The sequence below is a fragment of the Eschrichtius robustus genome, chromosome 17 (assembly GCF_028021215.1).
Source record: "Eschrichtius robustus isolate mEscRob2 chromosome 17, mEscRob2.pri, whole genome shotgun sequence".
NCBI classification, from domain to species: domain Eukaryota; kingdom Metazoa; phylum Chordata; class Mammalia; order Artiodactyla; family Eschrichtiidae; genus Eschrichtius; species Eschrichtius robustus.
Genome location: NC_090840.1, coordinates 6,503,967 through 6,529,578, shown reverse-complemented (window position 1 = coordinate 6,529,578; position 25,612 = coordinate 6,503,967). Strand labels below are relative to the sequence as shown.

Here is a 25,612-nt window from a genome sequence, read left to right as displayed (position 1 = left end):
TTTAACTTAAGGTCTGAGGCTACTCATTCTCCTTACTGTCCTTCCTAACAATATTGGGACCTTGGAACACTTAATTCCTGTAGGCCCATCTTAAATTATAGTCTGTTATTGTCCAGTATTTTCAATATATTTTAAGCCTACAAATTAGACATTATTTAGTTAACGCTTGTATAGTTTACATGCATATTTACCATTGTCTTGGCAATCCTTCTTGCATATACTATCTTCCCTACAGAATTTTCTCTTTCCTGAAGAATGTCCTTTAGAAGTTCCCCTGATGAGGGTCTGATAATAGTAAACTATGTTTGTTTTTGTCTGTCTGAACATGTCCCTATATTGCCCTTGTTTTGAAAATCGGTTTTGCTGCATGTATACTTCTCTCAGCCTTTTGAAGATTCTGCAAACGAAGGCAAATGGCCAGGAATATGCATCAGGCTTTTGCTGGAGCAACAGTGGTGGGGGAGACTCAACACAGGAGAGAGAGAGGTCAGTAACAGATGTGCTGTGCCCTCCTGGTGTGGCTCTTAGCTCCCTGGCAGGGTCAGGCTGCAGACTCCAGGAGAAGCCTGGACCCCATGGGGTGACCCAGGACTGGGACACAGCGGAGTTATGCTGTGATGGAACCTTGCTCACCAGGCCCAGTGCAACATTTGTGGCTGTGGGTTGACCTGCTCCCTTCCCTGGCTTGATTGGGGGCTGTCTAAGCGTTGCACTTGAGTCTGCATAATATGGCCGGGTAGGTTCACGTGTCTGTGTTCATGGTTAGGGAGCTGCCAACACTTCCTCTGGCATGATTAAGGTACTGGGGTCCAACCTTGTTTTTTTGTTTTGTTTTTTAATATTTATGTATTTATTTATTTATTTGGTTGCGCTGGGTCTTAGCTGCAGCAGGCGGGCTCCTTAGTTGCGGCAAGTGGGCTCCTTAGTTGTGGCATGTGAACTCTTAGTTGTGGCATGCATGTGGGATCTAGTTCCCTGACCAAGGATCGAACCCGGGCCCCCTGCACTGGGAGCACGGAGTCTTATCCACTGCGCCACCAGGGAAGTCCCAGGGGTTCAATCTTGTTGACCCAGACTGTTACCTTTAACACAGGTCAGGGCAGGTCTCTGGAGCTTTGTGGACGGCCACCTTCCGTTCTGAGAGACCAGCCTGCAACAAACCCCCGTCATTCATCTCATTGCTATTTGTAAGGAATCTGCCTTTTCTCTGGCTGCTTTTTAAGATCTCTTCTTTGTAGTGTTTTGCTGTTTGTCTACATAGACATTTCCTTCTATTCATCTCTCCTGGATGGGGTTCCTAAAGCTGGAATAGTTTTGGAAAATTTGTAGCCAAGCCTTTAGCTCTTGGAATATTGCTTCTCCCCATTCTTTTAATATCTCAAAATGACTGTTTAATACTTATCTTGATTTTTTCTGTGCTGCATTGTGGCTTATTTAAATCCATCTTACAGTTTACTAATTTTTTTCTTCTAGTTGCCTTTAAACTTATCCTTGTAATGATCAGATACAGAAAATAATTATCTGTAGCCTTTATAGGTTTCATTGAGTAGTTTGCTACTTGTACTGACCTCCATTCAGTAATCTTACTTCCTCACTTGATTTATTATTTTGGATTGTGGCCTTTTGTTCCTTGGGTTATTTTCGGGAATTCTTGGAGATCTGGGTTTGAAGTGTATTTTTCCAGAAAGTGTTTGCATGTATATCTGCCTGGGGTTGGGGGAGAGACCACAGTGGTTTGTTTTGAGTTTTATTGGGCTAAAAAGGTAGTGTGAATTCTAGCCCCAAATGTGTGTCAAGGCAGGCTTGTGGTTTCAGACTCTAAAGGAAACTTCTTTTGTCCCCAGCCCAGAGCCAAGGTCCTACCATATCCCTCTGGGGAAGGTAGGGTGGGTGGTTTTTTATTTCTACCCTCAAAGGGTGTTACTTTAGGGATCCTAGCTTTTTCTACTCCCTCCCCCTCCCCCCATGACTGTCCCCTCCTGAATTCAGGCTCTGTTACTCAGAGCTGGGAAAAGACTGCTCCAGTGCCTGCTGACTTTTGTTTCTCTTTTCTAAGACTTTCCCTTACTTTTCCATCACCTCAGCCAAGCATTTGAAATCTTTAGCAATTTATCCAGCAGTTTTAGAGGATCTGTATCGAGATTGTTTCTTTGGACATCTAGTCTGCCATGATGCCTGAAATGGAATTCCTGCTGATTTCTTTAAGCCCAAGTTTATTTAATTTATAAACCCATTGGTTAAGAAAGGACTTTTGAGGTAATCTAATCTATAGCTCCCTCCCCTCGCTTTATAGCTGGAGGCCTGAGTAAGCAAAGTGGTTTGACTAAAAGTCCAAAAGCCAAGATATGGCTGCACTAAGCCTAGAGCAAATGTCCTCTGATCCAGTCCAGCCCCTTTTCTGCCACAGCATGCTGCTTCTGTTTTAAATCCTAGGCCAGTGCTTATTTTTATGGTATCTCTGAAACTTAGAATGATTCAGGAATGCTCCACGCCTGGTTTATGGCGACATTAGTACCTTGTTACTAAGTGTGGTCCATGGGCCATCCCATCAGCTCTACCTGGGAACTTGTTAGAAAATACAGAATTTCAGGCTCCACTCAGATATTCTGCATCAGAATCTGCTTTTTTTTTGTCTTCTTTTTTAATTTGATTTTTTTCTTTTATTTTGGCTGCACCACACAGCACGTGGGATCTTAGTTCACCGACCAGGGATCGAATCCACGCCCCCTGCATTGGGAGCACAGAGTCTTACCCACTGGGCCACCAGGGAAGTCCCTCAGAATCTGCATTTTAACAAGATCCCCAGATGCTTAAAGCTCGAGAAGCACTGTTGTAGATTACAGTAATTAAGCATTCATCTAGATTTCTTGTTGTCTGTTCCTTCAAACTGTCTTCCACCTTTATCTTCTTGATAGTGTAGAGAAGGCTCATGGAAGCATCCTTCCTGGGGCTGTGACCCTTGGTGAAGAAATTGAAAGACTTTGAGAGCATAGGTGATACTTTGGCCATTTGTTCTCACAGGTTGTTGAGACTTGAAAATAGAAACGACTGGCTTTATGGATGGTGTCAGTGAAAGGGATTTCGATATCTGAACCATCTTGGCCCGGAAGTAACTGCATCTCACATAGTCAAAGGAGAATGTAATTTCCTAGGGTCTGATAGAATTTTAAACTTACTCCCAAGGGAAGGGATCAGAAGGCCAGATGAAATAGTGAAATTGGTTACACTGGGGGACAGCGGGCACGAAATGCTACTCCGGGGGGGAAGGGCCAGTAATTTACATGAGGAAACAATTGGTTCAGGGACTAGAAATAATATTTTATCACTCAGATGTCTCTTTGCAAAAATGCATAGAACATGGATAATAACATGAGTCAAGTTTTATTACAAAAGGGGATTAATATGTGTTTAGGTGTCACTGAAGCTTGATGGGATGGGACTCAAGATCAGAATCGAGCGCTAAAAAGCTGTAGACCTATTCAGAAAGGGGAGACCCATTAGGAGGTGAGGCAGTGGGCTCTGAAGGCCAAGAAGATCTGCGTCTGCAGGGGGAGTCCATGAACCACACGGAAAAACCCAGAGGACTTACTGGAAAGAGGAACAGAGATAACATAGTTGTGTTCATTTGTTACAGGCCACCTAAGTGGGTGGAAAAAAATGGTGGATGTGTACCTGATGGAGATTGAAAACAGGAAGTGGCAACACAGAAAATGAGAGCCCTTACCTAGCCACAGCTTGATGAGATCTAATTCCCGTTCCTTGCCTTCCCTTGTTGAAGTTTTAAATTATTTTAAGGCAGAGAACTTGAGAACTTTTCAAAATTCTGAATATTAAAGAGTAATTAACCACGTAGCAATGACAGAAACCGTCAGAAAAGGCAGTCGTATCAAGTTATTTATTGTTGAAGCCCAGGGGGATTAAGAAGGATTCTGACATGCATAGAAACTAAATTTTTCAGAAGGTAGATATTGTAAGTTTCAAGGAAGGGGAAAAAAACAGGATCATTACTGGACAGTTCTGAAAAGGATATTGACCTAGGAAGTTTGTCAAACTGTCAGAAATATAATTCAGAACGTCCAATCCAAATGGTCTTTGGTGAAGAGTTACAAAAAATCAGACAAGCAAATAAACATAGAATGGTGGTACACGTAGTGTTCCTCCGAGCTTACAATTTTTTTAAAAAAATATATAAAGCAAGAAGGGCAACAACCAAGGACAGATTAAGAGGATGTCACAGTCCTATAAATTAGCATCAAGAAAGTTAAAGCCCCAGAGGAGTGCTGGCTTTAAACGATGCTACAGATTAAAATATATATATATATATTTTTTAAGTCTCCTGAAGTTGTGTGTAAAACTAGGCTCCTGCCTAGGCCCAGCCCAGCAGTGTAAAATATTACTCATGACAGAGGAAGTGGCTCTTATTTTGTATTCTATTAATAATACCATCAGGCTGAAAGTGACAGGCTAGACTTTCAGAAGATGGGTAAAGATGCAGAGGGCACCCATGTGCCTAGGTCTCCTGGTGTAAACCCCTGGGAGAGTTTGAGTTTGGAACCACAGCATGTTTCCATGATGTAGGAACTTGGAAAGGTGCAGAAAGAGCATATGTGCATAAGTAGGTTTAGTGCTAATTCTAGATCAGACAGATTTTTATAAACGGCTAGAAGAGGAAGTTGTCATCCGTCTCCAGCATGAATTCAGTATGAAGGCATCTCATGCTAATCTGATCTTTTTTGACAGAGTTCTGACTGGTAGGTCAGGAAAATGCAGTAGATTTAGTTCAGCTGAACTCTGGCAGAGAATAAGGTTTGGTTTTGTGATGTCTTACTAGCAGAATTGAGAAAGGAGAAATTGATGTTCGTATAGTTAGGTAAGGTTTGTTTGACTATTCAGAGGTTGCTGTCAAATGTATTCTTGGGGGCACATTTCTAACAGTGGGTCACAGGACAGTGTTCTTGTCTCTTAAACGTTTTCTTAATTCATTCCTTGTTTCAGAGGCCATTTTAAGAAGCTTACCAAAAATGCCCAGTTTAGTTCAACCAGCTCTCTAGGTAGTGGGGACCCTACAGTCTAGCTTAATCCAAGGATAGTGGGGTGTTCAGAGGAGAGATGCAGATACAGGCCACTCGGGCCCTTTCTGCCGCCGTGCACATGTCACTAAGGTGTCCTGGCACTTCCTGTGGTCTCACAATCCTCCTCAGCACAGTGAAGCTACATCTGTGCTTTTACATCTCCAACTGGAGAAATGATTGACTAGCAAAATCTTCTGGCTCCATTATAAATACTGTTTATCAACAGGCTGTTGAGTAATTGTTGGGTAGCCGTGAATGCAGGGTTAACTCTGAGGGCTGCCTGGAGTGAACTCGTTTTACGTTGTTGGTTAAGTGTTGAACAGTATGCTTTGCAATTTAGGTGACGTGAGGATGGGACAGCATCTTTTTCAGGAAAGTTAAATTGCGGAATGAGTCAGTTTATCTAAAGAAAAGGTCACTACACCTCTGTAAAGATGGAGTAAACTAAGAAATACCCAGGAGCAGGGCCCCGAATCTCCTAAAGAGATAATTTACAGTCTGATACACCACTAATGAGGGAGATCATAAAATTATAAAAGTGTTTTTATTTTTATTTGTTTTTAAAGCTTGGAACCTTTTTACTCCATGGAATGCACTTTGAAAATCATTGTTCAGAACACCATGACACTTTACTGTAATGCCTTTTACATACAAAAATTTTCAAGCAGGTATAACTGAATACTTAAGTAAAAAGAAAAAAATAAACTCAGAAAAGTTTCTTAATCCTTTGGCTTTGAATAATATGATTTGGTTATATCCCTTTATCATGTGTTTTACATTACTTACAAAATAGGCATATTGGTAAATTACGGGGGATATAATTCATTTACCAAAATAATGACTTTGGTCGTACAATAGCTGATGTGATTATATTTTTATTGGCATAAAAAACACATAAGATACTTAAATAAAATTTTTAAAAATCCAAAAAGAAACTTAAAAACACACACACCTAAGATTTACTATTTTAGCCATTTTTAAGTCACAGTACAGTAGTGTTACGTATGTTCACATTGTTGTGCGACAGACAGATCTCTAGAACCTTTTCATCTTGCAAAACTGAACCTCTGTCCCCACTGAACAACTCGCCTTTCTGCCTCCCCCCAGCTCCTGGCAACCACCATTCTCTTTTCTCTTAGTAAGAGTTTAACTACTTTAGATACTTCATGTAAGTGGAATGATGTGGTGTTTGTCTTTTTGTGACTGACCTACTTCACCTAGAGTAATGCCTTCAAGGTTCATGTGTGTTGTAGCATGTGACAGGTTTTCCTTCTTTTTTTAAGGCTCATATTCCATTCTGTGTATATGCCACATTTTCTTTATCCATCTATCCATCAGCGCACATTGAAGTTGCTTCTACCTCTTGGCTACTGTGAATGATGCTGCCGTGAACATGGATATGCAAACATCTCTTTGATAGTATGTTTTCAGTTCTTTTGGATATATATTTGTAAGTGGGACTTTTGGGTCACATGGTAGTTCTACTTTTATTTATTTATTTATTTCTAAAAATATTTATTTATTTGGCTGCACTGGGTCTTCGTTGTGGCATGCAGGATCTTTAGTTGTGGCATGCGGGATCTAGTTCCCTGACAAGGGATCGAACCCGGCCCCCCTGCATTTGGAAAGCGGAGTTTTAACTACCGGATCACCAGGGAAGTGCCTTCTATTTTTATTTTATTTTCAAAATTTTGTTGGAGTATAGTTGATTTACAATGTTGTATTAGTTTCAGGTGTACAGCTAAGTGATTCAGTTATACATAAAGATATATTCATTCCTTTTCAGATTCTTTTCCCATATAGGTTATTACGGAATATTGAGTAGAGTTCCCTGTGCTGTATAGTAGTTGCTTGTTGGTTATCTATTTTCTGTATAGTAGTGTGTATATGTTAATCCCAAGCTCCTGATTTATCCCTCCCCCACAACCTTTTCCCCTTTGGTAAGGTTGTTTTCAAAATCTGTGAGTCTGTTTATGTTTTGTAAATAAATTCATTTATATCATTTTTTAAAATTAGATTCCACATATGAGTGATATATGATATGTCTTTCTCTGACTTACTTCACTGAGTATGATAATCTCTGGGTCCATCCATGTTGCTGCAAATGACATTATTTCATTCTTTTTTATGGCCGAGTAACATTCCATTGTACATATGTACCTCATCATATTTATCCATTCCTCTGTCGATGGACATTTAGATTGCTTCCATGTCTTGGCTATTGTAAATAGTGCTGCAGTGAACATTGGGGTTGTATGTATCTTTTCAAATTATGGTTTTTGGGACTTCCCTGGTGGTGCAGCAGTTAAGAATCCACCTGCCAATGCAGGGGACACAGGTTTGATGCCTGGTCCGGGAAGATCCCACATGCCGCGGAGCAACTAAGCCCGTGTGCCACAACTACTGAGCCCGTGCTCTAGAGCCCACGAGCCACAACTACTGAGCCCACGTGCCACAACTACTGAAGCCCGTGAGCCTAGAGCCCTTGCTCTGCAACAAGAGAAGCCACCGCAGTAAGCCTGCGTGCCGCAATGAAGAGTAGCCCCCGCTCGCCGCAACTAGAGAAAGCCCGTGCACAACAACAAAGACCCAGTGCAGCCAAAAATAAATAAATAAATAAATAAATTTATTTATTTAAAAAAAAAGAAAAACAACAAATTATGGTTTTATCCGGATATATGCCCAGGAGTGGGATTGCTGGATCATATGGTAGTTCTATTTTTAGTTTTTTTAGGGAACCTCCATACTGTTTTCCATAGTGGCTATACCAGTTTACATTCTCACCAACAGTGTAGGAGGGTTCCCTTTTCTCTACACCCTCTTCCAGTATTTATTGTTTGTGGACTTCATGATGATGGCCACTCTGACTGGTGTGAGGTGATACCTCATTGTAGTTTTGATTCTGGCTCTAGGCATGGAGCATTGGAAGCCAAGCCTTTTAATGAACAAGAGTCAATAAAAATGTCCTGGTTGCTGGAGCAATTAGGTGACTTGAAAGGGCTAAAAAGAATAGCTAAAGAAGCAGGTAATGAGAGATATGTGAATCCATGAGGCTATGATGGAGGATAGAGGTCATAGGCCTACCGGAGGGAACCTGAATATGGTAGTTCTATTCTTAATTTTTTGAGGCACCTCTGTACTGTTTTCCATAGCAGCTGCATCATTTTACAGTTCCACCTGCAATTTCTTCACATCCTCGCCAATGTTTGTTATTTTTTTAATAGTGTATGAGGTTTTGATTTGCATTTTCCTGATGATTAGTGATGTTCAGTGTCTTTTTCATACACTTTCTGGCCATGTGCATGTCTTCTTCTCTGGAGAAGTGCCTATTCAAGTCATTTGCCCATTTTTTAATTGGGTTAATTTTTGTTGTTTTTGAGTAGTTGTAGGAGTCCTTTATATATTCTAGATATTAAATCCTTATCAGATATGGTTTGCAAATATTTTCTTCAGTTTTATAGGTTGCCTTCTCAGTTTGTTGACTGTTTTCTTTGCTGCATAGAAGTTTTTAAATCTGATGTAGTCACATTTATCTATTTTTGCTTTTGTTGCCTGTGCTTTTGGTGTCGTATCCAAGAAATCATTGCCAAATCCAGTGACATGAAGCTTTCACCTTATGTTTTCTTCTGGGAGTTTTATAGTTTCTGGTCTTAAAATTAGGTCTTTAGTCCATTGTGAGTTAATTTTTATATATAGTATGAAGGGTTCAGCATCATTCTTTTGCATGTGAATATCCAGATTTCCTAACATCATTTGTTGAAGAGACTGTCCTTTCCCCATTGTGTGGCTTTGAATCTCTTGTCAAAAAGATCCAGAGTTATGAGAGTTTAGTTCTGAGCTCTCCATTCTGTTCCTTTGGTCTATATGTCTGTCTTTATGCCAGTACCACACTGTTTTAATACTGTAGCTTTGTAATATCTTTTGATATAGGAACTGTGAGGCTTCCAGCTTTGTTTTTCATTCTTGATTGTTTTGACTTTCTGATTCTGTATGAATTTTAGGATTTTTTTTTTTTCTATTTCTGCAGTAAATGCCGTTGAGATTTTGGTAGGGATTACATTGGATCTGTAGATGGCTTTGGCTGGTATGGACATTTTAACAGTATTAAAAATAGGATTATATCTTAAAAATTATATGGAAGAGCTGGTTGTCTATGAAGGCTATTTTTATAGCAACAAAATTATGCCATTGTCTTATTGACGAATACTTATTTTACCCTCTCTCTAAGAGGAGGAGTGGGGAGAGGAAGAAGGAGGAGAGAGGGTTGCATAGCTCCAGCCCAAGCAAAAGGTTTCAACTTATTAATATACAAGCTAAAAGTAAGGGCCAAGGTACTTAGTATCTCTCTGATTTATACCTTCTTGGAAATTATCTCGGGCATCAAAGGACGCTCCTACCAATCTGAACTTTTGTGGTTGCACTGAAATTCAGAATAAGTATTAATAGTGAGCATTTTACACTGAGCTCTGGCAGTTTAGCCTATGATTAATTCTTGTTCATGGATTTTAAAATGTAGAACAGGCCAATAAAAATTGCCTGTTTTGATGGTAAAGCTAGTTCCCGCTGTCATCATTTTTAATTTATGAGTTATTTTTCTGTTGGTTCAGTTTGTTTTAAAGCAAGCAGTATCTTGTTTCATGGATATAATTTCTTCTTTGTAAGGATATTAATTATAGTCTTTTGACCTTTTCTTCTGTTCATTGTCTCTAGTCTTTCAAGCTGTGTTCTTCTGCTTGTTTGGTCTAGTTCTTTCACATTAGAGGCTGGTGATCTTGGGGTGTCCATTCATATTTAAGGGTGAAGCATGTAATTCTGTGTCACTGTGGGTAGGCCTTTTCTGTTGGGCTTCAGTGTGGGATGATGTTGTAGAAGGTTCTTTGAAATGTTAGTATCCATAGGTCTTTTCTCTAGGGCTATTTAGTTTTTTCCAAAAATAACCCACAGTCTGCTGCTTGGAGTGTTATATGTCTTCCTGCTTTCTGTTTAATCACTATCTTTTCATGCAGTAGTGCTGCTCTCCACTGTGCTTGATGCCTAGTTTGGAGTCTCTTGTTTAATTTTGGTATTGAAAAACCATGTGTAGGGAGAACCATCAGGGGAGGAATCTTGGCTGCTGGCCTCATTTGGACTTTCAGCCATCCCCCTAGGCTTCATCCCTACCTTCTTGGTACCTGATACCTGCAGTTGTAGAACTTTTGGTTTTCTCCTGGTTGGTACCTTTTCTGGAGGCATCTGCTCTTCTGGCTTCTGATCACTGCTGATTCCTCCCATCTGCTTTCTGTGTCTCACAAATTTATTGGTATCTCTCATCTGCTTTTATGTCTCTCCAATTTCCTTTAGTCTGTGGGTTTTACTATTTTTTTGGGGGGGGGTTACTATTTAAAAAATATTTTTGTTCATATTGTAATGTTTTTCCAGAGGGAGCAGAAATAAACATTTATGTTTATTCTGCTGTATTTAATCTAGATGTCTTCCTCTAAGACACCGGAACTTGAAGACGCATCTCAAGTACCACATTTTTCATGAAAACTTCTCCCCGTAACTCTGGATGCCTTTGATGTTTCCTGGTCCTTACCACAAAACAAACAAAACAGTTGTTTTCAGTTCTTTGCCATATATTTGTTTCTGTGGCCATGCAACTAAATTAATACTTTTTCTGTTACTTTATTTTGTTTTTAAAAGTTTAAAGTACTTAAAGCTTTAAAAAGAACTGATTTTCATTCCCATTTGGTTCAGCTTACTTGTTTTATCTATTAAATACCTGTTGTGTACAAAGCCTTAGATTGGTTATAACAGGAATATCTAAAGATCTGCCTCTCAGAGGCACTGGTTTTGTGGGAGTAGCAAGAGAAACTCACCCACCCACGAGCCATGACAGTGGAGAATGGTGTGTGGTGGGGAAGAGGGGGTGGGGAAGCCTCGTGTGTAGTCATGGGGAACAAAGGATGAACACTCTGTAGGTGGGAAAGCTCCGAGCTCTGTTCGGGCAACAGTAAGTTTTGTTGTTGTTGTTGTTTTATTGGAGTATAATTGCTTTACAATGGTGTGTTAGTTTCTGCTGTACAGTGAAGTGAATCAGCTGTGTGTATACATACATCCCCTCCCTCTTGGACCTCCCTCCCACCCACCCCCATCCCACCCATCTAGGTCATCACAGAGCAGGTTCCCACCAGCTATCTGTTTTACACATGGTTTTATTTCATGAAATTTGGAGTTTCTGTAAAGGAATAATAAATCCACCTGGTAAACAATTTTATTTATTTTATTTTTGGCATAGCTGGGCAGGTCTGTCTTGATAGAGAAGAGGGCCTGGCATATAATATACACTTAATAAGTGTTTGTTGATGTAATGGATGGAAAAGCACTTTGGGAACACATGCTTGAAATATTCTGCTTTCTTATACTTAAAGAAAAAAATAAAATAAACATGCGGGTTTTTTTTCTTTTTCCCAAATTTAGATTTTCCTTGCTCCTGCTTAACTTGGAGGAGTACTACTTTGAACAGCATACAGCTAATCATATTCAGCACAAGGGCAGTCAGAATGAAAGGTAAGGAAGATTTTTGGATCTCTGAAAAGGCCTAGTTAGAACACAGTAGCAGTGAGCTACTCTGAATGCTACTGTCCACTAAAAGGAACGAGGGCTCTTTGGAGAAGTGTCTGAGTCTAAATCAGGGGAGGAAATGTGGGAGGTGAGCCTGGACCATCTTGTCAGACTGGAAAGTAAGGAAGGTATCAAAAATGACTGCATGTGAATTAAAAGGGCACAAGGCCACCCTGAAGAGCTGGGCAAAAAATGGGACAGATTGAACACCAAAAAAGAATACTGAGGGCAGTGGATTGAAATGTATCAGAAGGGCTCAAATCCATGAGTTCATAATGACGTATATGTAATATAAATATATTATTTCATATATGTGTGTGTGTATATATATGTATATCAGTTACCTCTGAAGAATACTAGGACACCAACTCATTTTTCTAAAACTTGATACAGGTAAAGAATCAAGCATTTTTCCTGCTTTCCTTGTACAAATTGTACTTTAGGGTAACCAAATCACAGATAATTAAAGCTGTTCTTTGTTGATGAATTCTAGATAATAACACAGAGGGAATGTTAAAAATTTCAACCCCTAGTGAATAATGGATCTATATCAGGGGTCGACAGACTGTGGTCAGATCTGGCCTGCTACTTGTTTTTGTAAATAAAGTTTTATTGGAACACCCACTTGTTTACATATTGTGTGTGGTTGCTTTCCTGCAACACGGAAGTAGAACTGAATGGTGACAGAGACCAAATGGCCTGCAAAGTCGAAAATATTTACTATCTGGCTCTTTATAGAAGAAGTTTGCCAACCCCCCGATGTAGACAGAATCTTCAGTGGCTGCTAAACCAGCAGATGAAAAGCTGCTGAGAAACTTTTTAATGCACGTATCAAGATAGGCATTACCTGAACCCACTGCGGCCTCCTAATATGAGGGAAGTACATGTGCACTGCCTCTGACGAACCCTTACCAGAAAATCAAACCCCAGCTGGTCAAGTCTTTTAATCTTACCAATTATATAAAGGAAATGGGATAGAGGAAAACCACAGAGATGCGTTTAGCAAAGTTCGTAATGCGGGAAAATGAAAGTTGCCTTAGATTAAGAGATATTAAGAGACATGTCAACTAAATGTAATATGGACTTTGTGTTCCAATTTGAACAAACTAACTATAAGAACACACTTATGAAATAGAAAAATTTGAATCCTGGCTGTATCCTTGATGACATTAAGGAAGTATTAATTTTTTTAGGTGCGACAATGATAGGTCATGTATTGAAAGAGCTTATCGTCAGAGATTCATGTTAAAGTATATATAAATGAAGTATAGGATGTCTGGGAATTTATCTAAAATCCAGCAGGGTTCTGGGGTGTTGTACACAAAACAAGAATGACTGCATGTTAACAAGTACAGAAACTAGGTGATTGATACTTGGGAATTTTCTATTCTATTTGTATTTGTTTAGCAATTACCATAAAAGTACTTTTCTTAAGTTATTATTAGGGAATTTAGGGTGTTAGGAAAGTAAATGCAGATAACAGCATGGAAAGAAATGATACAAAATCAAAATTTAAAAGAGCTTTTGAGGAAGAAGAATTGCAGGCTAAATCATGACCTTCAGCATGAAGAGCCTTCTTGTTCACTGGGTACATATTATCTACGTACACAGAGGTAGGCCTTTCTCAGATTGTGATGGGACTTTATCCTGTGGGTTAGAACGCCATTGGCGTATTTGTAAGCCAGGAAGGATGGGAGATTTCTTTGATAGAAGAAGAATTGACTTGGCCGAGGGGGGCGTGGGGGTGGGGGGTGGGTACAGAAGCAGGAAGAGCAGGTTGGTCTTTCTAGAGTATAAGTAAAATAATTGCTTCAGTTAAGAGACCCTGGAATGGCCAGAGTAAGAAGCGTTCACTAGGACACTGAGGAATGACCGGAGAAAAAGTCCAGATGTCATACAAGTGATTTTAAAAAACATAAGATCCTTAGAGCTTCACTTGTAGATGAAATGCACTCTTGGAAACTAATCTTAAGGTGATTTTTTTTATAAGATGATGTTCCAGCATTTCTTAACCTGTGTTTTGATTACATAATAAGTTATTGCCTTGGTTTGATCAATTGATAAAAGTCATCTAGTCAATAAAAGACAATCAAGTGTGTAGATTTTTATTGGCTTCAGGCAAGTGAGGCACATTGGCCTCTAACATGCTCAGGCAGGCTTTTTCCCAAAATTCATTGTCCCAAGAAATAAATGTCCCAAGAAAGGAAGAAAATGGTGAAGCCAATAACTGATTTATTTGATATTATAGTAGTAGGCAGATAGTCTTTAAAATTGCTTATTATCATAGAACCAGTTTTTCGCAGAATTCCTATGTACCCCAGAATCACCAGTAAAAGCATTTTGTGTTCTAAATTCAAACTCTTGTTATTCTTGCATGATTATAAATAAGAAAAAAAAAAATCCCCTACCTAATCAACGTTAGATACTTAGTATTGCTTTCTGAATAGTTCTTTAAGATATAGGAAATTTAAAAGTCAAAAGAATTTACCACAGACAGGATGGAATCAGCGTTTCTTAAGGATCAGAATACTGTTTCCCTTTCACAGTAGCTGTGAGGACCAGATGAAGTAATGTGAATAAAATACATGCGACAGCGCTCAGCCAGTGAGACCGTGTTACAACACATGCAGATTCTTTAACTTCTAGGGAGTGGGAGATGAAGAAAATATTTTTCCTATATTTTCCACCCTTTCATACTCTTCTCTTTGTTGATCTTTTATTAGTTGGTACTTTAGTCATCTACATTCTAGTTAAAATGTATTATGATTCTTTTGTGACTTTTGTTACGTTCATTAATAATAACCTTTTGTACTTTCATCTCTAGGAAAATCAGAGGCTCCTTAAAAATATGTTCAAAATCAGTTATTTTTGAACCGGATGCAATATCCCAGCCCATCATTAAGGTAAATGCATTTTAAATGTGAACAGAAACAGTCCTATTTTTGGTATATATTTTACCTTGGCTTCTTTTTATAATATTTCTCTCAATTTTATCCAGATTCCTTTGAGAGATTGTATAAAAATAGGAAAACATGGAGAAAATGGAGCCAATAGACACTTCGCAAAGTACGTCATTGTCACAACTGTGTAATTTTACTTCTACCAAAAAATTACATATATTTAATAACTTTTATCTGCATTTTAGGGCAATATCCAGGGGGATCTCACTCATTTTCAGTCAGGTAAGAAGCACCTAGTAAACATTTTTTCCTAACCTGAATGAACATTTAAATGAATAAATACATGTGTGTGTGTGTATATATATACATATATATATACACTTTTTTTTTTTTTAAGCACAACGAAATTATTTGTAGAAATCTCAAATGAAGACCACAGGAAATGATGTTTAAATTCTTTTAAATTTAGTCATTGAGAACTATATGTTTTAAAAGATGTGATCCCTGATGAGCTCCTTAATGTTCATTAAGCGTGTGGTGCTTGCAGGCTGTGTGGGTTGAGATAAAGGACTGCAGCTGGAAGGTGGGAGGCCGGCGCCCCCCGCTTCAGTGAGCTCAGAGGGACTCATGGTGACAACCAAGGCCACAGCTCAGGACGTATAGCCTTGTCTAATTATAGTATAATGCTTGGGGTCATGACCTTTTCTTCATTTCACATTTACTCAGTATAGATTTGTGCACCCAGTACTGTGTGAACACTGGCAATACGGAGATAAGTTACACGTTTTTTCTCCTGTCATACACAACTGACCCTTGAACAAAGTGGGAGTTTGGGGCACTGACCCCCGCGCCCACACACACACAGGTGGAAATATATATATAACTTTTGACTCCCCCCAAACTTACTACGAATAGCCTACTGTTGCCTTACTGATGACATAGACAGTTGATAACACATATTTTGTATATGTATTATATACTGTATTCTTACAATACAATAAGTTAGAGAGAAGAAAATGTTATTAAGAAAATCATAAGGAAGAGAAAATGCATTTGCAGTTTGTACTGTAGTTATCCATACTGTAAGTTTGTCATCTGTTTATAAGATGAATCATGTCTGTCAGTACCTACATCAATATTGTCTTAATGTGATACAAAACACTGTAGATGTTAGATGCGTTACTAACATTAGACATCAAAAATGAAAAGATAATGTGAAAAAGAAATGTGTTATTCACAAGTATGATTCATGCACTGATAATGAAGAAGCAGCAAGATGATTGCTTTATCGTAGCCTGTGTCATCAATACGATTGCTTCCCAGTAGCCCAGCCTGTACACTATTGAGTGAATCATTATAAAAGTGTTATGGCATACAGTGTTGTATCAGATTCATAATTCAGTATGGGAAACGTGGTTACATTTTATTTTTCAAATTTTTTAAAAAAATTTATTTTATTTATTTATTTTTGGCTGTGTTGGGTCTTTGTTGCTGCGCGCGGGCTTTCTCTAGTTGCGGTGAGCGGGGGCTACTCTTCATTGAGGTGTGTGGGCTTCTCGTTGCGGTGGCTTCTCTTGTTGCAGAGCATGGGCTCTAGGCGCGCGGGCTTCAGTAATTGTGGCTCACGGGCTCAGTAGTTGTGGCTCGCGGGCTTTAGAACACAGGCTCAGTAGTTGTGGCGCACGGGCTTAGTTGCTCTGCGGCACGTGGGATCTTCCCAGACCAGGGCTCGAACCCGTGTCCCCTGCATTGGCAGGCGGATTCTTAACCACTGCGCCACCAGGGAAGCGCCAAACATGGTTACATTTTTTTTTTTAAAAACCCGTGATGATAGAGATGATAGAGAAAGAGACATCTGAACAGTAATGTAATTCTTTGAAAGCAAAGTTATGAAACCAGAAAACTAACACATGATTAATCTTATATTAAAATCACTCCCCTTATGCCTATGCAAGGATAGGCTGTCCACTTCAGTACAAGTCTCGCACACGATGTTCTACACTGTGAATACTTAGGTGGTGATGACAGTGATGAACACAGAAATGTATCCTATGCTTCTTCCATGTGGTTATTAGATGCTCACATGAAGACACACACACACACACAACAGGTGAGTTTATTAACTGCACAGCAGGATGACTGTTTACTAGTCATTAGTGGAAGTGGAGCCTCACAGAGGTCTTCATTCCTGTCGTCTGTCTTCACGTTGAGCAGGACGAGGAGGGGGGGGTTGGTCTTGCTGTCTCAGGTGGCAGAGAGGGAGGGGGGACGGGGGCGGGGCAGGAGAGGCAGACACATTCAGTTTAACTTTATGGAAATACATCATGATTTCCGGTTGACTTTTCTGCTTTTTTATTTCTCTAAAAATGTTGCTATATGGTACCGATCCTTCTTCCACCGTTTGCTTTAGTTTCAGTGCCTGTGTCATAGAAGGGTCCATGTCATAAAAGAAGTCAAAAAGCAGTCTCAAAAATCAGAGACTTCTGCTAGGTGGTCTCGTGTCAGTTTGTTTCCTGGCACTGCTTCTTCTACATCTTCTTCCTCATCATCTGGAGCTGGTTTGGAAGCTCTCATCTCCATCTGGTCGTCTTCTGTTAATTCCTCGGGTGTGGGGTCCATTAGTTCTTGAATTTCTCCAAGATCCATATCTTGAAACGTTTCAACCCCCTACCTTTTTTTGCCATATCCATAATCTGATTCATGATTTCCTTGATAGGCTCTCTTGTAAATCCTGTAAAGTCATGCACAGCACCTGGACACAGTTCTCTCCAGCAGGAATGTATTGTTTTTGGCTTGATGGCTTTCATGGCTTTTTCTATAACAACCATGGCATCTTCAATGGTGTAATCCTTCCAGACTCTCATGATGTTCTCTTCCACAGCGTTGACAGTCCTTTGCACAGAGTACCATACGTAATAAGCCTTAAAGGTTCTTAGGACCCCGATCTAGAGGCTGAGTTAGAGATGCTGGGTTTGGGGGCAAGTAGACCACTTTGACACCTTTGGTGTTGAACTCATGGGGCTCTAGGTGGCCAGGGGTATTGTCCAGTTAAAAGAACGTTAAAGGGCAGTCCCGTACTGGCAGAATACTTCCTGACTTCAGGGACAAAGCATCGATGGGACCAATCCAGAAAAAGGGTTCTTGTTGTCCAGACCTTCTTGTTGTCCAACCAGAAGACTGGCAGCCGGGGTTCCCTCTTCCCTTGAAGGCTGGGGGTCAGCAGCTTTACAGATCAGGGCGGTCCTAGTCACCGACCCCATTGCATTTGCACAAAACAGCAGAATTAGCCTATCCCTTCCTGCCTTAGATCCTGGTCCTCTCGTCTCTTCCTTAGTAATGAACGTCCTTTGTGGATTTTTTTTCTTTTTTTCCCAGAAGAGGGCACTTTCGTCTGCGTTCAGACCTGATCAGGCAGATATCCTTTCTCCTCAGTGATTTTCTTAATGGTGTCTGGGAGCTCGTCTGCTGCCTCCTGGTTGGCAGAAGCTGCTTCTCCTGTTATCTTGACATTTTCAAAGCGAAATCTCTTTCCAAAATTACCAAACCATCCTTTGCTGACATTAAGTTTTCCAGCTTTAGATCCTTCACCTTCCTTTTGCTTTAAGTTGTCATATGATGACTTCATGTTAGTCATCACGCAGCCACCCTGCACCCACATAAAAGCTGCATTTTCAATACGTGATAAAAAGGCAGTTCACGAAAAGTGCCAGGTTCTCCCGCCTGCTGGGTAGCTGCCTGATGGCTTCATGAATTTCCTTTTCCTTTTTACAATGGTGTTTACACTGGATTCATTTATCTTGAAATGTTGGCAACCGCAGCTGCTGACCTCACCTCAATCAGTGGTACACATGTCAAGTAATTCAACTTTTTCTCGTAACGTCATGACTTTGCTTCTCGGGAGCACTGCCAGCATCACTAGTGGCACTTCGTGTGGGTCGCATGGTGTTATTCCAGGTTGACGATCTTATACTAAACATGATGAAAAATGCACAGGAACCAGGAGGGATCACTTTTTACTGCGATGCCCAATTCACCGCTGCTTACGTGGAGATGAATAGCATCCCGCAGCCTTCTGAGGTTACTCTCAACACTTGACCTCAGCGCAGTATCACGGGAGGCGGCAATGAAGTTATGACCGTGGTACAGTGTGAACTACGGTGAACGTATGCAGCTGTGATTTCATACTGCATCTTTACAGTTATTTACATTTCTCTCGACTAAGATTGGTGCCATCCATGTACGGTCTGTTAGCGTGTGCATAAGTTTTGATAAGTTTTAACTTTTTATAATAGATTTCTGTGTGTTTTATGGTTGTAAATGATATGATAGACTAGTATCTACATATATCTTATGCACTCATGACATAACAATTTCTTAATTTTTCTGATATTTCTAGGCTACACAGTTCATCTTCTTTCAAATCGTCCCAAATCTCCACAAACTTTTCCAATATATTTACTGAAAACAATCCACATGTAAGTGGACCCATGCAGTTCAAACCCATGTTGTTCAAGGGTTAGCTGTACTTAATTCATCTGTAGATCTTTAGAAACTTACAGATGAGAGAGGAGTAGAGCTCATTACCACTGCCTCTTTGCTGTGAATCTCACCTTCCTCACCTTGAAAATGAAAGGGTAGAGGAGGTCAGCGCTGGCTCCACTCTCTGCGGAGCCCCAGCTCCTTGAAGTGTTCAAAGAAAAGGATCATTCTGTGATCGAGCAAGCATGGGAGAAGCTGTGGGAAACAAAGATGCAGAGATTTCTTTACGCTAGGACTGGACGCGAAGCGTTGAGATTCTCAAGGGGTGAATGGTCGGGAGCAGAGAGCCTCTGGTGGTTTTTGGGTCACTCAGCCCTCTTGTTCATGGCTCTTTTTAATGCATATTGAAAATTATTTTATGAAGCCTGGGAGATGTCAGATTAGGTGATTTTCTAAGTCTGCCTTCCATGATTCTAATAATTTTAGGGAAGAAAACAATTCAGAGGCTGTCTTTGACCTCATGTTGTTGTGACTGGCAGATATGAAAGCAGTTATGGCCATCTGTCTGGGGAAGGAACCCCACTATTGACGATTCTGGTCCACGCCTGTGTTCTCATTATTTCTAGAGTATCGTTCTACACTGTCGCTTTATTCTAGAAAGTCCATATCTTGAAAGGAGTAGGTACTTTTTCAGTTGAAAGTATGGTTTCCATTATAAAAACATACATTTTAGTATAATTTTAATAAACTTAGGAATAAAGCCCCCAAATCCTTCCACCTCCTTTCAATAGTTTGTATAAGAGGTCTCGTATCAAATAAACTCAAAATCAGCTTTACATCAAGGCGTGACTAGATATAAGCTACTCTTTCAAGTATTAAGCTTCCTGGGTTAAGCACACAACCAAATAAACACAAGTTTTGTGTTTTTTGATTACTTACCAGGTCACAGTGTTTCAGAAATATGTTATGGTTCTTTAGGCTTTTAGAGTTTTGCTTCCAAATATTCTTTTGCTGATAGAATAAAGAGGAGTGAGTGTGTGTGTGTGTGTGTGTGTGTGTGTGTGTGTGTGTGTCTGTCTGTCTAGAGAAGAGAGTTTTCTTTATGTTGATGAATGGATTTCATACCACAGTGACTTTGTTTTACTCATTTCTTAGAAAATCAGCCTTAGATTAGCTTCCTTCACTTGTCTGGTTACTGGGTACAAGTGATGACATTCATAAGACATCTTAGACATTGTATTTATCCAGCAGTGGTTGCTACCTTGTTGCCTTGATGAATCTGTTTTTAATTTAATGTTTGTTATTTTAACATCAGAACTTTAAAGCCATACTAATATTAATGCAAGTGCTTTTGGAAACAGATTATGTAACAATGATTTAAATTTGATTCATAACATCCTAATTAACAGTAACTCATTACTATGATAGTGTTTAATTATTTTACAAGTATTGATTTGTCTTTCTCAGGTATATTTCATTAAAGAACACAACATTGTTGCACCATATAAAATAGAAAGGGTAAGTAAAGCTTTTCATTTATCCCCAGCAATTTACATAGTGATTTTGAGCAATAAGATTCTGTGTCTCTGTTAACTTCTTTTTTTTTTTTTTAATTTTATTTTTATTTATTTATTTATTTACTTATGGCTGTGTTGGGTCTTCGTTTCTGTGCGAGGGCTTCCTCCAGTTGCGGCAAGCGGGGGCCATTCCTCATCGCGGTGCGCGGGCCTGTCACTATCGCAGCCTCTCTTGTTGCGGAGCACAGGCTCCAGACGCGCAGGCTCAGTAATTGTGGCTCACGGGCCCAGCTGCTCCGTGGCATGTGGGATCTTCCCGGACCAGGGCTCGAACCCGTGTCCCCTGCATTGGCAGGCAGACTCTCAACCGCTGCGTCACCAGGGAAGCCCTCTGTTAACTTCTTTAACGCAATATAATGGGTATTTGAAAGCTTGTTACCTAGCGGTTATAACAGAATTACCCAAGGGAATGACAGACTTTAGTCCAAGAGATTTCTTAACTTTTTAACTTCAAAATAGGTGTGTCTATTAGGGGAAAAACTTAAATTATTAGGTTAAAAGTTGAAATCAGAATATGCATCATTTAAAAGATTATTTACTGGATATCACTGAGAACTTCTTTTAAATGGTTGAGAAATACTTATAGGCTATAAAATTACCCTTATTTAAGAGCTCAGTAATAATTTATAAATGCTGCTGATTGGGTAGAAGCTCTGAGGGGCCGTGAACACAGGACTTGTAACTAGACGTTACATCCAACCACTCTGTGCTTTAATTAATGCTTTATGCTGCAGCTTAGTGTGCAGTAAAGCGATAACTCCTAGCAGGAGAGTTTTTACGAGACCTAGAGATGGGACTAGTGCTCTAAACGACACCTCTGAATTAGGAAGAGCCACCCTCTCTGAGCAGACGTCCGACAGGCTGCATGGCGGTTCCGGCCACAGGCCAGCCTGCGGGTTCTCAGCAGCAGCTTGGGGGGGACGCGCCAGCCACGTGCAGCCCCCTCTGAGTTTTATGTACAAGAAACATCTGCATGCGCCAGTCACTCAGAAACGGAGAATACGGAGATCTCGTCACTCACAGGCGGTGCTATTGGCACCTTGGGAAGGACGGTTCTTCATTGTGAGGGGCTGTCCCTTATATGACAGGCTGTTCCCACCCACAGAGTGCCCCCTCTGCACTGCCCCCCTTTGTTGTGTGGCACCACACACTGCCAAGTGCCCCGCAGGGGTGGTGGAACGCCCCCCGCCCCCCGAGTTGAGAACCGCTGCCTGGTGTGCTCTCCCTGCAGAGGCTCTCCGGACACCCGCCTGAAGTGCAAAGCTGCTGAAAAGTTACACAAAAGGAAATGAGTAAGGTTTTCTGAAGCAAAGAAAAGCTCTTGTGAATTAGGACACCAAAGGATTCTCAGGTTTAAAGGGGCGGGGTTGTGACTTCGACAATGATGATGAGACTTGGTAGACTAGGAAGCCCCAGACCCTTGTTCCTCTTACAGAGAGACTGACTCAGTTCCCTTTGTGAGAAATCCAGAAACCAGTTAAGGGTGCCCTGCGCCCCAGGTGAGCATGAAATGAGCCACACTGAAGCTGTGGGAACATTGTAGCATCCTTTCACCATAGTCCCTCCCCCGGCACTGTGCCACGTGATTGGAGGGGACTCCCAGCTCCCATCTTCTCCCTGGGGAGGGAAAGACAAGACGGGACCGTAGGTCCAATGTTCTGGCTTTTGGGGGCAGCTGCCTGAGGGTCTGGCTTCTGTCTCACCTGTCCTGGACCTCTGACAGGACCCCTAATGCTCTAGGTGCCTGGGGACCCCTGAAAACAGGAAAGAGCTGGGCATTGTGCAGCTGCTCCGGGGGACCCTGCACCAGCGACACAGGCAGATACAGCCCAGCAGACTCACCCTCGGGAGAGAGAAGAGTGCAGCTTGTGACACATAAAATTAACCGTCACAGCACTTGCACACCCAGCCTCAGAGCACCTGAGTGTGTGAAGCCAGCACTGACAGGACTGAAAGGAGAGACTGACGGCAGCACAGGACAGAGGAAACTTCCATCCGTGCCCCACCTTCAGTAACGGGTAGATGATGCAGACAGAAGGTCACTCAGGAAACGGAGGACTCGACCAGCCCTCTAACCAGATGGCCCTCACAGACACATACACAACATCCTGCCCAACAGTGGCAGGACACACACTCTTCTCACGTGCACACGGGACCTTCTCCAGGACAGGTCGCGTGTCAGGTCACGAAACAAGTCAGCAAATCTAAGATTACAACCACCGAGGAGTGAAACCAGAAATCCATAGCAGCAGGAAAACGCACATGGATGTGGAAATTAACACTCTTGAACAGCCAATGGCTCAAAGAAATAAAAAGGAGAAATTAGACTCAAGAGGGAGGGGATAGAGGTATACATGTAGCTGATTCACCTTGTTGTACAGTCGAAACTAACACAACATTGTAAAGCAATTATAATCCAATAAAGAAGTAAAAGAACAAAACCCAAAAAACCTCAAGATGATCAAAACGAAAACAGAACATACCAAAACTGAAAAGATGCAGCAAAAGCGGTCCTAGGAGGGAAGTTTAGTGTTAAACGCTTACCTTAAAGATCTCAAATTAAAAAACCTAACTATACACCTCAAGGAACCAGAAAAAGACGAGCAAACTGAGCCCAAGATTAGCAGAAGGAAGGAAATAGTAAATATAGCAGTAAACCTAACAGACTGCTCCCCCGGGGCCCTCATTCCGTGCGGGCTGCGGGAGGACACGCCAGGCAGGTCCCTGCACAGGTCAGCAGGGGGCTGCAAATGTCTTAAAGTGATGGGTCCTGACGTGCTTGGTCTCCCTCTTTTCCAGGGCACAATGGAATATGTCTTCGAGTTGGATGTTTCAGGGAAGGTGGAAGATGTCGTGGAGACATTGCTTCAGGTAAGCCAGGGCTTTTCTCAGACATTCACTGGCAAACTGAGGCATAAATTTTATTTTACAGAATTTCATACTCATGTGTCTTACCAAAACCATAACCTTTTTTTATAAATCTGAAACAGATTTACTTGAATATGTTGAACTTGAAAACTATACATTAGGAAGAAGCCATAGATATATCAGAGTCATTCTTACCCGTTACTAAGTAACAGAATGGTGGTTGTGTTTGTTTCTAAGGAAGTATCTTCAAAGCATCTGAGAGAAAAAATAAATTCATGTATATTTATATAATCGTAGCTTCACAGAGCATCCTGTCTGGACAAACTTGGGGACCAAACCGCTATGGTAAGAGTTTCTAAAGATCTGTGTCTTTATCGTGAATGAACGTGTATTGATATGTCACTTATAAATCCTTATATCCGTACTTTTTAAATGATTCTGTTTTAAAGATTACAGCCATTTTGCAGTCCCGTTTGGCTAGGACATCATTTGACAAAAACAGGTAAGTTTTCAATGATTTTGTTTCCTGATGACGAAGGCAGTGGCATCGTCACCTCGTGCCTCATTCAGTGTGTCCAGAACCGATAGTGGGTGTTACCACCTGCCTCACCCCAAGCCTGCTTGTTCGGGGGAATGGCCCCGGCATCAGTGCCAGAGCAGCGCCAGGGGCCTCCTTGCCGCTTCTCCCAGCTGACACCTGTCCGTCAGAAAGGCCTGGTGCCAGACGCTCTCCACCATCTTCCCGGTCTACGAGCTTCTGTCTTTTCACATGTTAGTGCCTCCGTTCAGGCCGCCAGCCCCTGCCACTAAGATCACAGTGACAGCGTTTAGCTTGTCCCTAACTCCAGCCTTCCCTGCTCCAATCCCGTTTTCCTCACTGTGTCGAATGTACTTTTAAAATACATTCTTTCTAAAGAACTTATTTCTTTACATCACTTGTCTGTTTGAAACTCTTCCAGACTTCCATTGCCTTCAGGGTAAAGTCTTAACCTCACCTGCACACGGGGCGCTCTGGTTTAGCCTTTGTTAACTGGTCCGGCCGCCGGTGGCTCTTGAGTGCTCTGCTCTGGATCTCTGCGTTCTGTGCGATTCCCGAGGTGCCTTACGGCCTCCTGCCTCTGAGCCTCTGCTCAGAACACTCAGCCTCCTGCCTCTTCTGCACCTGCCCAACTCTTCCTTACCCTTCTCATTTCAGCTGAGCTGGCAGTTGTTCTGGAAAGTCTTTCCCGTCCCGTCAGGCTGTGTTAGGTACCTTCCTAAGGTGTCCTGCAGGGACCTAGAGACCGCATTCTGACTGATCTAATGGAGTTTTGTTTCGGTTTTTGGTTTTGGTGTGTGTTGGGTTTTTTGTTTGTTTGTTTTGGGGCTTTTTTGGCTTTTCTAAGTATCCAATATATTTTCTGCAAGTAAGTATACTTTTATATTAACCTGTTCTCTTATTTGTTTCTTGCCTTATTTTAAGTAGATTTCCTTCTATTAAGTAGATTTGGGCTATTTGTCTGTATCTCCATCTGCAGTACCACTGTATGAATTACTGTAGCTTTAGAACAACTCTTAATATCAGGCAGTGCAGGGTCCTGCACCATATTTCCCTTCTTAACTTATGTCTTCACTGTTCTTGGTCTTACGCACTTCTGTATAAATTTAGAATCAGCTTGTCAAGTTTCATAAAGGAAAAGCCTGCTGGGATTTTGACTGTGATTGCAGTGAATCTTTCCATTTATTTAAGTCTTCTTTATGATGTCTCTTTATAAACTTCTTTCTTCTCTTGTGCTAGATTTATTCCAAGTACTTCGTATTTTTGATGGTGTTGTAAATGATATCCTAAAATGTTTCATTTTATTGTTGATACTTAGAATGTAGTAGATTTTTGTGTATTCGTTTTGTCTTCAGCAACCCTGCTAAACATTGTGATCCATTCCATTAACTTTACATATAGATTCTCTAATATGTACAAAATCTTATGTAGCGATTGTTTCAGTCTCTAGTCACTAGATATCATTTTTATTTTAATATTTATTTTTAGATTTTTGTATTTGGAATCCTCAGGCCTAGGACAAAGTAGAAAGTATTGGTTGAATAGATTCATTTATGGATTATTATGTGCTAGGCT

At 40.8% G+C, this 25,612-nt stretch overlaps 1 protein-coding gene across 4 annotated transcripts in view; it reads left to right on the top strand.

Annotated features, from left to right (window-relative positions):
• The window catches only part of NSMAF (neutral sphingomyelinase activation associated factor), a 62,265-nt gene that overhangs the window by 5,535 nt on the left and 31,118 nt on the right, over positions 1 to 25,612 (top strand). For 3 of the 4 annotated variants that reach the window (XM_068525402.1, XM_068525401.1, XM_068525400.1), the window contains exons 2-9: positions 11,532 to 11,621; positions 14,500 to 14,578; positions 14,674 to 14,741; positions 14,821 to 14,857; positions 20,522 to 20,572; positions 23,431 to 23,502; positions 23,797 to 23,844; positions 23,949 to 24,001. In XM_068525402.1, coding sequence (XP_068381503.1) covers positions 11,532 to 11,621; positions 14,500 to 14,578; positions 14,674 to 14,741; positions 14,821 to 14,857; positions 20,522 to 20,572; positions 23,431 to 23,502; positions 23,797 to 23,844; positions 23,949 to 24,001 — 498 coding nt within the window. Of the gene's footprint in view, positions 1 to 430; positions 487 to 11,531; positions 11,622 to 14,499; positions 14,579 to 14,673; positions 14,742 to 14,820; positions 14,858 to 20,521; positions 20,573 to 23,430; positions 23,503 to 23,796; positions 23,845 to 23,948; positions 24,002 to 25,612 lie in introns of those variants that run through there. The other variant, XM_068525403.1, reaches the window with a different exon arrangement.